This window comes from Sturnus vulgaris, chromosome 3 (genome assembly GCF_052056855.1).
Source record: "Sturnus vulgaris isolate bStuVul1 chromosome 3, bStuVul1.hap1, whole genome shotgun sequence".
Classification (NCBI taxonomy): domain Eukaryota; kingdom Metazoa; phylum Chordata; class Aves; order Passeriformes; family Sturnidae; genus Sturnus; species Sturnus vulgaris.
Genome location: NC_142245.1, coordinates 96,501,112 through 96,514,387, shown reverse-complemented (window position 1 = coordinate 96,514,387; position 13,276 = coordinate 96,501,112). Strand labels below are relative to the sequence as shown.

Genomic DNA, 13,276 nt, shown 5'->3' with positions numbered 1-13,276 from the left:
ATGATGTAAAAACCATGTTCAATTTAAGTGATGAGACTATGTGTAAAGTCTACAATTGGTAAATATATTGTGGGGACACTTGAGACAGTTTTTGGTTTGAGCAGAAGACTATTTTCAACAATCTGTTGGCTAACTTGTTGTTTGTTGAGGTATACTCCATATGCTTGTTTTTAAGAAAAAACAAGCTTTTTCTGTAACAGAATTTTATAGTATGCTCTGAACAAAATTGGCCCAAACAGAATATTTGGAATTCAAGTGTACTGTCCCAGAAAAGCTCACCATCACTCCATTTTGCTATCCAAGGCCAGGTATTTACTAGGCACAAGTGGTCTTACTGCTAATGAATTATTCACTAGTATTTGAGGTGCATGATTTTATGACCCTGTTTGGGGAACAACTGGGAAATTTTTGGGAGTGAAGGGACCTGCAGGCACAGCCCCTTCAAGGAGAGGCCAGGGCTGCCCTGTGCCAGATACAGCAGGTTCTGGCCAGGTCCAACTAATGCAGCACCGGGCATGGCTGAGCCCCACAGGGAGGCAGGGCTGCATCAGGGTAAACATTTATAAGAGAAGGCAGAACATTCCCCAGATAGGGAACAAGGCCAGTGAAGTAGTTGATGCTCCATGGCAGAGCAGGTAACACCCCTGAGGGAACTGAAACTGCTGGAGAAGCCATAGCGGAGCAGAGGAAAGCATGAGTGTATTTAAGCCCATGTCACCTTTGTCATAAATTTTGGGGACAAAAAGTTCCTGGTTTTACCATTTTAAATGAAATTTAACTGACATTTGAGAAGCAAATATGGGAGGAGGTTTCTTAAAATACATTTTTTTGACAGCAGATGTTGACTTTAAATACTAATATAAATTTATATAAACACTTCAAGAAAAAAACCCTACAATGCCACTATTTAAATTTCATTATCTAAGTTTTATAAAACTAAAATTATATATACAATCATGATAATTTATGAAATATGGAATGTGAAATGTGAAATATGAAAAAATTCAGGCCTAAATACATAAGTTTCGGCTCAATCACACGTTTTATATTTTGAAATTCCATTTTATAAACCAAGAAATTAAAAAATATGACCATTCCCATTAATTTTAGATTTGCTCCAAAATCAACTGAAATCATCCAGCAATTTCACCTTAGGTTCTGACATTCAGCACACTGACCAAACACAGCCAAACAAACAGAGAAGGGAGCCCTTCCCAGAGTTCCCATTTCTCTACTCCAGCTTTAGGCACTTCCAGTCTGTAAATGTTTATGGAGATAAGCAAATTGAAGTAACCTAACACAGACTGTAGACAGGATTCCAGACTGCTCTAACGACATTACTGGGAGAGCTTTGGGTTTAGAAAAGGGCAAAGACAAGAATGTCTCATCACTGAGTCAGTCTTTCCCAATGTCCCAACTGCAGAGTCCTTTCTGTTTCCATCACAGCTCAGAGCATGGATCAAACTGCAGATACTCCTCTGTATCTGAGAGAAGTCATCTAATCTGTTGTGAATAACCTTTTGAATACTAATATGCTCTTGTTTCTGTATGATATAATCTGCATAGAGGTGGAAGACTAGCAGTAACACTGAACCTGTGTTTTATGTGACAACAACACTATTTTCTGCAGTTTGTACTGCAAGTCCCTAATTTTTGGATTATTTTCAAGAGTAGTGCCAATTTTGCAATTTATTACACAGCTGAAAAGCAAAATGTGTGGCATATAAGCACTCCTCATGCAGTTTACCTGCTTGTCCACTCCTCTTGTCTCTCACATCTTCACTATATTATGTTAGTTTAGTGCAGGGATGAGCAATCCTCTGGGATAATAAAACAGGAGCAGAGCTCTGGAGGTGTTGTCTTGCAGGCCTCCATTAGATGTGGCCACCTCTGGTGGCATCAGAAAAGTGGGGCTCATCTGAGGCCTTGAGCACCAGAAGCTTCCAGGAATGCAGCTTATCACAGTAGTATTTGATCCAGAATGCCACTAATGGGGTAAGGCTGTGCAGATTTGTGTCTGGAGGATGTTTGGTGCCTGAGCTTGCTGCCTTTGCAATCCTGCAGCCGGCTAGTCGGTGGTGAGGAATAGTCACACATATAAGGATAAACTGGGATGGGGATTTGCTTGCATGTAGATTACAGGAGGGAAAGGGGAAGAGGACTGGGGGTTAGTTTGAAAAGATGGATTTAGTAAAAGATAAGGATGGCTTTCTGACTTAGGAAAATGTAGATGATTCATAGTCTGAAGACTGGGACACAATATTTGCTACCTTGAATAAAGTTTTATAGGTGGAAAGGTAGCCTCTTTAGCTTTGGAATATAGTATGAATTCTTCCTAGAAAATAACGCCAATGACACTTCTTTCAAAAAAATGCATTACTCTGATAGTTTTTTTTTTTAAGTAACATTTTTCTGTACTCAGTCAGGCAGATGAGTAACTGATCATTTTATTTGCACTATGCCATCTAGCAGCACCCTTGTGTTTGCTTTCCTTATCTGAGTTTGCTGCTTTTTTCTTTAATTGAGATTGTCATTTTTTAAGGAGAATCTGGGCATGTCTAATATTTCAATAACCAAAGCTATTTCAGTTTACTGTATGTACTGTAATAAGTAGATTAAGTACAACAAAGGCACTAGAAGGAAGATACTGAGAGAGGAACACAAAAGATTGGATTAAAGCAGTGGGAGGACAAGACTGTAAAACTTCCTGCTGGTACTGAAAATATAAAAAATGAGCACACTGCACTGACCTCTTTCACTGTATGTACACAGCCAAGGAAGAAAAATATATGTTCTTATTTCATCCACCCACTAGGACAGTAGTATTTATTACATAAAAAGAGCTTTTGCAAAAAGGTCTGTTGCATTATTACCACTCATGCAATTTTATTGAGAGCTTCTGAGAGCTGTTGAATCACTATTTGAACAAGACATGAGCCTGTATCACATAAAAGGCAAAAAATGGAGATGCTGACAGATAATGTTATTGTGTCCTGGGCATTTCATGACTTTAAGGACACTGGTAAAACTTAGGGTATGTTATTTGTTGACCAGGACAGAACTATTAACATTGTATTGTTAAAGATATATTTTCCAATCAGACTGATTTATTTTCAGTTGTTGTGGGGTTATTTTTGTTCAGTTTTGGTTTTGGCTGGGGTTTTTTGGAGTGTTTTTTGGTGGCTTTTTTTTTTCAGTCTTTTTTTTTGTTGGTTTGGTTTGGGTTTTCTTCATTTTGTTGTTTTTTGGGTTTTTTCAGGTTAAAAGCCCAAATAAAAATATTCAGGTTTTAGCTCCAGACATCACTGAAGTAAAAATGGAAATCAAAGTTCTAAATTTGGTTCTATGTCTCAGCAAGTAAAAAGGACTTGGCCGCCATATCGCGGATGAGAAGAATATGCAGGGCTCTAAAGTTATCTTCTTGTAATAGACAAGAAATTTATGAGACCAGCAACATTACTTGAAACTTCAGTATGGCTCAAAGTATTGACACAATGATTTCTTATCTTCCTTCAATAAATATTTGAAACTAAGTAAGATGAAAAGGGAAATGTCCAATGAATATATGCATAGGAAAAAAGTTTTATCTTCCAGATGTATAGCTACAGTTTAGCAAAGGGAAATAAAGCATCAACACAAACCTGAAAATATTAAACTTATTTTTTTTTTCTTTTTTTTAGCGCAATCTTGAAAATTTGGGTAAAAAATATCTACTATTATTAAGATTACTTGTAATTTCTCTATACTAAAGGCGGGGTAGGTTCAGGGAAGTACTGAAGTGGGAAACTATAAGAAGTTTTAGGGAATATGAAGAACCTGAATGAAAAATAACTGCCAGGAATCTTTTTCTTATTATCTCCTTTAAAAAGACAACTTTTTAATGGAGAAATGTATTGTTCACCTAAAACTAAAATGCACAGGAAGAAATACTTTGCTTAAAATTTAGAAGCCAAAATAGAAGAAACATCACATCTAGCTAGTAAATAAGACACAAATATAGAATTTCCAAATATGATTTTTTTTACCCCCAAGAATTCATAATAATATAAAATTAGACATAGTCTGGAAAATTCTTTTGCAACCTTGACTGTTTTCCGCCAATGGAATGTAAGTCATCTGCATCAACCTTTCTTTAGCGCATAGTGGCTCATTTACGCAGGCAAAATGAAACTTCTGTTATTTGATAACATTTTTTGTTTCTCGTTACTGGCTGCATTTCACTGTATAGCACCATTGGGCTCTATGAAATCGCTTTCAGTGCAATAAGCAGAGCCAATACTGGATTGTACCATGGGTATTGGTCCTGGGCATTTTCCAGCCAGCCTGTAACCCTCAAGTCTGAGAAATCAAACCATTTAGGTGGTAGGCACACAGTTGATTGATGATATATATCAGCTATCTGAAGTGGAGAGGCTGCACAGCTGTGTCCCACTCCCATTTCATGTGAAATCCTAGTGTGTACACTGCACTTTGCAGAGGCAGTTGTAAAAGGTGTAATCACTGAAATGCTGATAAATCCTCAGCTACTTAGTGTCAGCCTTTCCTCTGGTTTTTTAATGAGCTTTTTCTGGATCTTCCAACATTTACAACACATAGGTACTTTTAAGTACATAGATATTAAGAATTCTGTATGAATGAATCCCATATCAACTTCCATCTGATACTTTCAAGGTACCTCACAAACATTCATGTGAATTTTGCCAATTACAAGATGTTTAGAACTATGTAAAAGAATAATTTTTAATGTTTTAACAAATCTGTTTCCTGAACAAAATTTACTGTAAAAATATAATGAGGACTCACTTATAATAATTTTAAATCAAAATTTCATAAAAATTCTAAAATTTACAATTTTTCTGTCTAAAGAGTAAAATCGGGTAAAACCAATTAAAAATCATCTAATTTGCATAAAAATAATAATAAAATTTAAAAAATCAGATGGTTTACCACAACAGAGAGAGGAACGATACAGTATTAAAGTAATAGAATTCCATTACAAGCAATGGAATTTTAGCCCTTGGCTAATCACACACAGGGACTATCTAAAGATTTAATGCACAGAGATACACAAAGTCGTTTATGCATGAGTACAACCTCCCTGTCTGACCTGAAACAAGTTATGTAAGCTCATTGTGACAGATGATCACATATAAAATGAAGATTAGTCCTTTCCTGTCTCCAAGGACTACTGTGACAAATTAAGTGGAAATGGCCTGCTACTAGACAAATTATTATATGTTGTACCTTTTGTAACAGATATTATAATATCTTTTACAGTAGAGCCAAGAGGCAACTCAAGTCAAGCTTGCTGATGAAATACTGAATAATTTACTAATACGGAGGTAGAAAGGAAGATATATTGCCTGTATTGTAACTTTATGATAAATAGGGAAGGTTATGGACTTCTTCCATACAATTATTTTAAACATTAGAAGGATAGATAACATATATCTTTTGTGTATGGTCAGTATAGAAAAATATTGCTTTATAAGTGACTTTAACCTGTACAGTTCCAGGCAAGCATATTTAAAATCTTTCATAGGTCTTTAGATACTTTTTTCATTGGCTTTTGTCAACCAAAACTCAGTTGAACCACATTCTTACTTTTCCCTTCTACGTCACATCACACCAAAGTTCTCCTCATTCTTTTTAAAACCACATAACTGAAAAACTGTCTATTTTTTTATTCAACAGCAAGCTTGGGATCAAATTTTGTTTTAACTTTATCTTTTTAAATGCAGTTTTTAGACATTATATCTACTGCAGGTTGACAGAATAACTTCAGAGAAATTATCTTTCTGAAAGAGTAAAATACCATCATAACACAACAACAGGCTTGTAGAAATAGCATGATAAATCTGTATTTATTACATTGCTTCCATTCATTATGGAGTTTCTGAAGAACCAGCAAAAAAGGATAAGCTGTGATGTGTTCACCATATGTATGTCCCAGTAAATGGGATTTCTGATGCCTTGACAATAATTTTATGTCATGTTTAACAAAATTGAAAAAGAGGATGTTGCTTACCTTTGTCTCAATTTGTTTGGTGTCTAGATTTTGAAAAAGCAGCTTAACTCTTGTTTTCCCATCATCTGATGAGCCTTTGAGCTGAGAGAATTTAAACCTCCACAACACATTCTAAAGAAAAAGAAATTTGATTAAGGACCCTGCTACATGTTTTTACCTAGAACTGTAGAATGATGATCATTGTTCATGGACTAAAATGAAGCACAACAGCAGTAATGCAGTGCATGGTATCAGGCTCTTTGAAGAGCAATTAAAATTAACATTTCTATACCCTTTTTTGAAAGCAAAAGTTGCAATATTAAAATTCACTAATTAAACTATTTTGAAATTCTCTGAGATATAAATGTTTCAATTGCCTACGTAGCATGAAGATGGCAAAAGCTTAATTCCATAAAGATCCATGAGGGTATTTGTATCAGTTTCAGTATGAACACAATTCCATGCCATATCTTGATCTTTCATATTTCAGCAGGCTCATTTGCATAACATAGATAATTGTGACTTAGAGAGATAATGAAAAGCTGAACTTACTGATGTGTGAAATGTGATTTGAAATTCTCAAAAAAGCTATAAAACTGCAAAAATATTATTATTGAACAAAGTCTCACACAAAACTGTCTTCTACATTACATAATGGTTTGTAAAATATATGACTTCTAAGCTTCTTGGTCTCCCTCAGGTTTATGCATGGCATCTCACTAGTGTTGGCAAATTCTAGATTGACAGACATGCTTTAATATTTATGGAGATATTTTGTAAAAACAAAATTTGGAAATTATTTTTGAAATCAAGACAATTTTCTGTATTTATTTTAATGTTTTCTATTCATCAGCTGAAAATGTGTAATTAAAAACCCCACAAGGTAACAACTTGGTCTGAGTAACAACCCAGACTTCCTGCTGATGTTTCCTTTAATGCCTATAATCTTAATGAAAATTCTCTGCACGTGTTGAAATGTGCTTCAGTCCCTGGACACTGCTGAAGAAACACAATTTAAATACTCGGGAGGTTATTTTAAAAGCATACATGGGAAAAAGCTTGCTGTTTTCCATTTGCCAACATGCCTCTTCTCAAAACTTTTTTTTTTTAAGTAGACCAGTGCTACCAGTGGTCTTCAGAACCCTACTCATTGTTTAAAATTGAATGTTCTATAAATAAAAATCCTGCTCCTGGTTCTCTGCAGACATAAATGTCATTGACTTCTTAGAGAGATGTAACAGATGAAGAAAAACTGAAGTATGCTACAGCACTGTGATGGTGCTTAAACTTTACAATCACAAACAGATTTTAACTGGGTCCAGAGGGCCTAATTAGACCACCTGAAAAGTGTTCAAAGCTTAAATGAGTTTGGCTCTAAACAGGATAGATGAATGTTTGCTGTGTAATATAACTGCTATGGTGGAGATGAATCAAGAACTTAGGAACAATTCAGTAATAATAAGCATTGCTGGAGTCATCATCTCTCACAGCAGTTGACACCGAGTGGGAAAGATGAGAAGTAGAGAGTGCTGGAAGATGGAAGAAAATGCACACTTTGGGATCCCTTTATACTGGAGGAGTGGCTGGAGGCACAGGATGGGGAAGATGAACCAACCAAGCTGACAAAATAAAAAGAATCTCTACAATGAGATATAAAGCAGTTGCAGGCTAAAGAAATATCTCAGTGATGGGCTCAAAAAAGATAAAAGCTGAATGAATTAAGCCCATCAAGAGCCTGGAATAGAATATGCAGGAAAATAAACTGTTCTGGAAAAATTCTTTAAAGATATATTTCTTGGGCTAGAGAGACAAGTGAGAATATGGGAGAGCAATACCCTGCAGACAACATGGTCAGTGAAGAAGGCAGAGGAGGTTCTGCTCCTGAAGGACTGCACCCACGCTGGAGCAGTTCAAAGAGCTGCAGCCCATGGAAAGGACTCATGCTGGATTCTGAAGGGCTGTCTCCTGTGGAAGGGACTCCATGCTGGAGTAGGAGAAGAGTGTGAGGAGTTCTCCTCCTGATAAGGAAGGAGGGGCAGAGACAACATGTGGTGAACTGACTACAGCCCTCATTTTCACCTGCCTGTGCTGCTGGAGAGGAGGAGATAAAGAAAATTGGGATGCAGAGAGGGGTAGGGGGAGGGTGTTTTAAGATCTGGTTTTTATTTCTCATTAGCATACTCTGATTTGATTGGCAGTAAATTAAACTAATTTGCCCAAGTGGAGTCTGTTTTGCCCACGATGGTCACTGGTGAATGACCTCTCCCTGCCTTTATCTTGACCCACAAGCTTTTGTTGTATTTCCTCTCATTTGCCCAACTCAGGAGGAAGCCAGGGTCAACCCCCCACACTCCAAAACAAACATTCTTGTGCTTTTTATTTCAGAATTTGTAATTGGAAGGCCCTTTAAATTTTTTTTTTTTTCAGAGTGTAAAAAAGAATGAGCTCGTTGCCCAAAATTTGAGATCTAAATTTAGAATCATAGATCAGGCAGGGAACTGGCCTTTATTTTAATAATCGTCTTTGAACACTTGCTGGGGTGTAAGAGCATTTTTTGCATCAGTAGAAGACCTTAATTTTTTCATTAACGCAAAGAACAAATAGATTCTTCAGTAAAATTGCTATGTTCTTACTGAACTGTTAATTGTTTGACCACTTTAAGAATCTTTTTCGCATTAATAGAAAATATTCTGAAATAGCTATGCATATGGGAAAGCACAGGAAACTTCAGGTGACAATTATGGGAAGCAAGATGAACTGCAGAAGTCACCCATTACTGCCTCACTCAGGCTTCAGGATTCAGAGAACATCTCCATCTCTCACACAGATGAAGAAGAAATGTATTAGAGCTCTCCAGAATTTTTACTGTTTAGCAATGGAATCAGTCTATCTGCTGGTATTCTGTGTTTCTCCTTAGGTAAGCAACAATGAGTCATCTAAATCCTCCTCATCATCAATACTGAAGGTAGGTACTGTGACACAAAGTCTTATTTAATAGAGTAAGGCTATAATTTTAAAGGTGGGAGTTCATGCAATCATTCTTCATATTTAAAAGAAACCCTTTATATAGGCTAGAGAGATTACTTCTTACAGTTAATTTGTGGTTACATGCAAGTGTGTATAATTGTGCAAGAAACAGGATTCCAGAATGCTGAATCATCTGAGGGACAGAAGGGTATACAAAAGTATTTTCTGAAATTTTATCCTGCTTCGTGGGATGCACACAACTTAATTAGTCTAAAAAGTTTGAGAAGACATACCTTCTACTGCACAGTTCTATTAATGCATAAACTTTTTTTTCTATATATGTTTACTTCTACTGTCAAAAAAATCTTAAAATCCACTTAGAATAATATACATTAAAGTATCACTAAATTATACAGAAAATAGTAGCATTATAGGCAGGGCTTGGAAGCTGGCTTGTATTGTTAACCATTAACTATAACCATAAATTGTCTGTAGGCACTTTCTATATAGCCATGGTTTGCAAGATAAGTGCATGTATCTTTTAGATTCTGACTTTGAAAAGCATTTGCCTTTATTCTGTTTATTTTAGACATGACCTGAATTTCTTATGATGGAAGAATAATTAATCTTATTTTATATCAGTAGCTTCAAAACAAAGAGAATCAGGTGACATCTCATTTTTTCCATGACTTGTAATCTTTTATAAATCTTGACGTTTCTTCATGATAACAAACCAAGTTATCTGCTAAATATAAACTTCCTTTGCTTTTATTATTTGAAAGGAAGTTACTTTTTTAATATCTTTCTCCAAAATGTGTCTATACATGCTGTACAACTATAATTGCCCCTTTCAAGTCCTATACTCAATACATTTCAGTAGGGCTAAACAAATAAATAGTACAGTACATTGGAGGAATAAATACTGGACACAAACATAGGGAAAATGCAATAGATGATAACTTCAATAACTATAAAACAATACAGTTATGTTTTCCTTTTCTTTTACTCTTACCTTTGTTTTACTGTCAAAACAGGTAAATCCTAGAGCAAAGTCGACTGTGAAACACAAGGTATCCCCTTGCCAACTGCACATATATGTTTTAGACTGAAAAAAAAAGGTATGGTTTTTGAGAGGACAACCATCACTGTAAATTATCATATTAAAATAATATTTTATGCAGGTATTTTTGACTGGGAAGACACTCAGCTGGCAGCATTGCTTTATATTACTTTGTTTGAAAATGGTCAAAACTTCTGACTGTAAATCAGTGTCACATCTGTCAGCTAGACATAACTGGAGGGCTTTCATATTTCAAGTCACTCTTTTACAAAATTATTATATTCTTGAAAACCAACCCTTGCAAAACACAGCACAGAACAAACAAAATCAAATCTGACTACTCTAAACTTTTGGAAGATTGTTTGGGCCTGAGCTACTAATGACTTCTGGTATCACTTCCAGCAAACGTGCAGGCAATGCCTAAATGTTTAGTCATTGCAATCTAATTGTAGAAAAGCATTCTGTCTGCTTCACCTCTCCATCGGATTTAAACTTTGTAGAGAATCTTTCTGTTTTACAACACTTTTTAATTTGGGTCTGGTGACATGCCAGAGCAGCGCTACGTTAATGTTAGTTAATATAATTTAATAGTAAGACCTAGTAATTATCACGTCTTAGTTAGCACTAATACTGACACTTGGTAGACACTGCGATCTATACACCAATTCCATTATAACCTTTCAGATTAGAAAGGGGAAAAGTCTGTTTTATTAACAAAATTCAGAAGTTCTGGTTAAACTTATGAATAAGCCTTACAGTAAAAAGTCAGTTAACTCTTTCCAGGCATTTTTAAGGCTCACTAACTTAGGTATATGACAGATTCAGAAATTATATGAACAAGATTTGCTGTGATATGGAGCAGCCCAATGATATTCACCATTGACAGACAGTAAATAGCAAAAAGCCCATTGCCTTCACCACCAGTAGAGATCAGATCCTGTCTCTAGGCTTTCCTTGCCACACCTTACCAGCCGTTTTTAAGATTATACACTTGTGCCCTATGAAATTTGTTAGTTCCAAGGAAGCATTACTTCACCATCATTGATATATCATAAATCTCAATGTTGCCTCATGCTTAGACATTTGTTTACACAAAAGTTTTGTACCTGGATAGTTTCTTTTAATTAAAAATAAAACCCTTTTACATACAAGAATGCCCTAGGGGAGACTGAAAGCATTAATAAAACTTGCTTAAAATGCAAACTGAAAGTTGAATTGTTTTTTAAAAAAAAATTAGTTAGTCAAAAACTTCTGGATGATTGTAAAGGTTTCCTCACTCCAGTATTAATAAAAATAGCTATACTAAGATAAGCATTTTTGAGTTACAGTTATGACATTTTAAAAATGATTTTGAAAGGGCTAGGAGTAATATAAGTTCATAAGTGCAGATTAGTATTATAATCATCTCCACAATAATGGACATGTATAATATTTCTGAATAAATTAATTTGCTCATTGGTGTTGAAGATCATATTATTTGGCATTTAAAAAGATTTCAGTGATTGATTTTCAATTAGAATGACATTTATATATCCTTACATTTCATTCAGTAATTAAAAGGTGATATTAAGCACCAGTCATAACTTATTCTCCATTATTTTCCAATTAAAAAGGTCATACTAACTGAGCTCTGACTGAGCAAAGCAATTTTTAAAACTAGAATAAATTTACATTCCCGTAATGGGTAAGCATCTAATTGCTCAGCCACAAATGGTGAATACTAAAATGAACCACGCACAAATAATGAGCTTGGAGTTCTTTAAAAATATTCAATATTAGGAAATAATGGAAACTGTTTGGAAATTATTCACAAATACTAGAGACCAAAATAATATGCTTAATTTTCACTGTTATTAAAAATAGATATGTGTTTTGTTCTTACAAAACAGATTCACAGAATTTTCCTTGTAACAGAATTAGTTTGCATTTTGCCATAAAAATTTAAAAGTCTGCTCATGGCATCTCCTAAGTGACTTTGAACGGGTTATCAGAAAGTCCTATGGTTAGGACCCATGTCTTGACTCTTAAGGACTGAGCTTTATATCTTAACAATGGTTTACATGGAAACTTAACATCAGAGGCCTAGGTTCAGCTGTCTCTAAGTGAATTTTGCAAAAAAAAAAAAAAAAAGTGCTGCATATTAGCCAGCTTGCTAAGTCACAGTTTAGACAACAGAGAAAAGAACAGGCCTCATAGTGCAATAGCTAAGAAAATTGTACTATACAACCTAGATCAATCATCTAATGTTTTCTGACCAATGTAACGATCCACAGAATATTATATTTGTAATAAAAGACAATTACAAAACTTTTACCTGTAAGGTAAAACCTGTTAGGTTCAGGCCTCAGTATCTCAATGCATATTATTTTAACTCATTAAAAGATCATTAAGTTGATAATATCACTGTTCAAATAGCAAAAGGTCAGTGTATCTGACTCATTTATGACAGAATTCCTCAGACAGATCTCCTGTTGGTGATTAGAAGCATGATTCTTGTCTATCTCTGGCTTTGGCACTTGTCCTCCAAGACCCTGAGAGGGCTTAATAGTTACAATGACTGCACATATACATTCACTCTCTTTCCTGTAGACACAGGTTTCCCAGAAATAATTCAGCTTTGAACTGTTAGGTGGTCAAGAAACAATTGGGTGTAGCACTTAGTACCATGCTCTAGTTAACAAGGTGGTGATCAGTCTGGTTGAACTTGATGATGTCACAGGTCTTTTTCATCAATTTTTACAAAAGGGCAAGGACAAGGCACAGTTTGCTTCAGTACTCTAAAAGAGACTGATGTAGGGTTCTGTCTAACAGAAAGAGACATTAAAAATATAAACAATGATGAGCCAATTCATTCCAAAACTAGCTTTTTGGAATTAATTATGGTTACGAGTTACTGTGACTCCCTCACGGGAGACAATGTGTTTGTAAACAAATCAGTTAACACAAAAAGAAGGGCTTTGAACTCGGTTCACAGGTGTTAGGTACCCAAGACAAGACGTGAGTAAACAAACTGGAAAATGAATGCATGGGAAAAGACAAGAGGGACGTATTTCCACTCAGAGAGGAGAGCACAAATATAGCTCAGATATGTGTGAGAGACAAAGCCTGAGAAAGAGGGACCAGTTCATGGGGAGTCACAAGGCTCTGATGGGGCTGAAGCACAGACTGGGTGGGTAGCAAGCATCACTGCAGCCCAAACACACATGTCTGGGGAAGGAAAGGCAAGGATAAAGAAGAACCCT

The 13,276-nt window shown here is 35.5% G+C and overlaps 1 protein-coding gene across 3 annotated transcripts in view; it reads right to left on the bottom strand.

Moving 5' to 3' along the window:
• Positions 1–13,276, bottom strand: part of SNTG2 (syntrophin gamma 2) — a 222,223-nt gene that overhangs the window by 14,639 nt on the left and 194,308 nt on the right. For all 3 annotated transcript variants that reach the window (XM_088162358.1, XM_088162356.1, XM_088162357.1), the window contains 2 exons: positions 9,987–10,079; positions 6,029–6,139 (listed from right to left, as the gene is read on the bottom strand). In XM_088162358.1, coding sequence (XP_088018484.1) covers positions 6,029–6,139; positions 9,987–10,079 — 204 coding nt within the window. The remainder of the gene's footprint in view (positions 1–6,028; positions 6,140–9,986; positions 10,080–13,276) is intronic.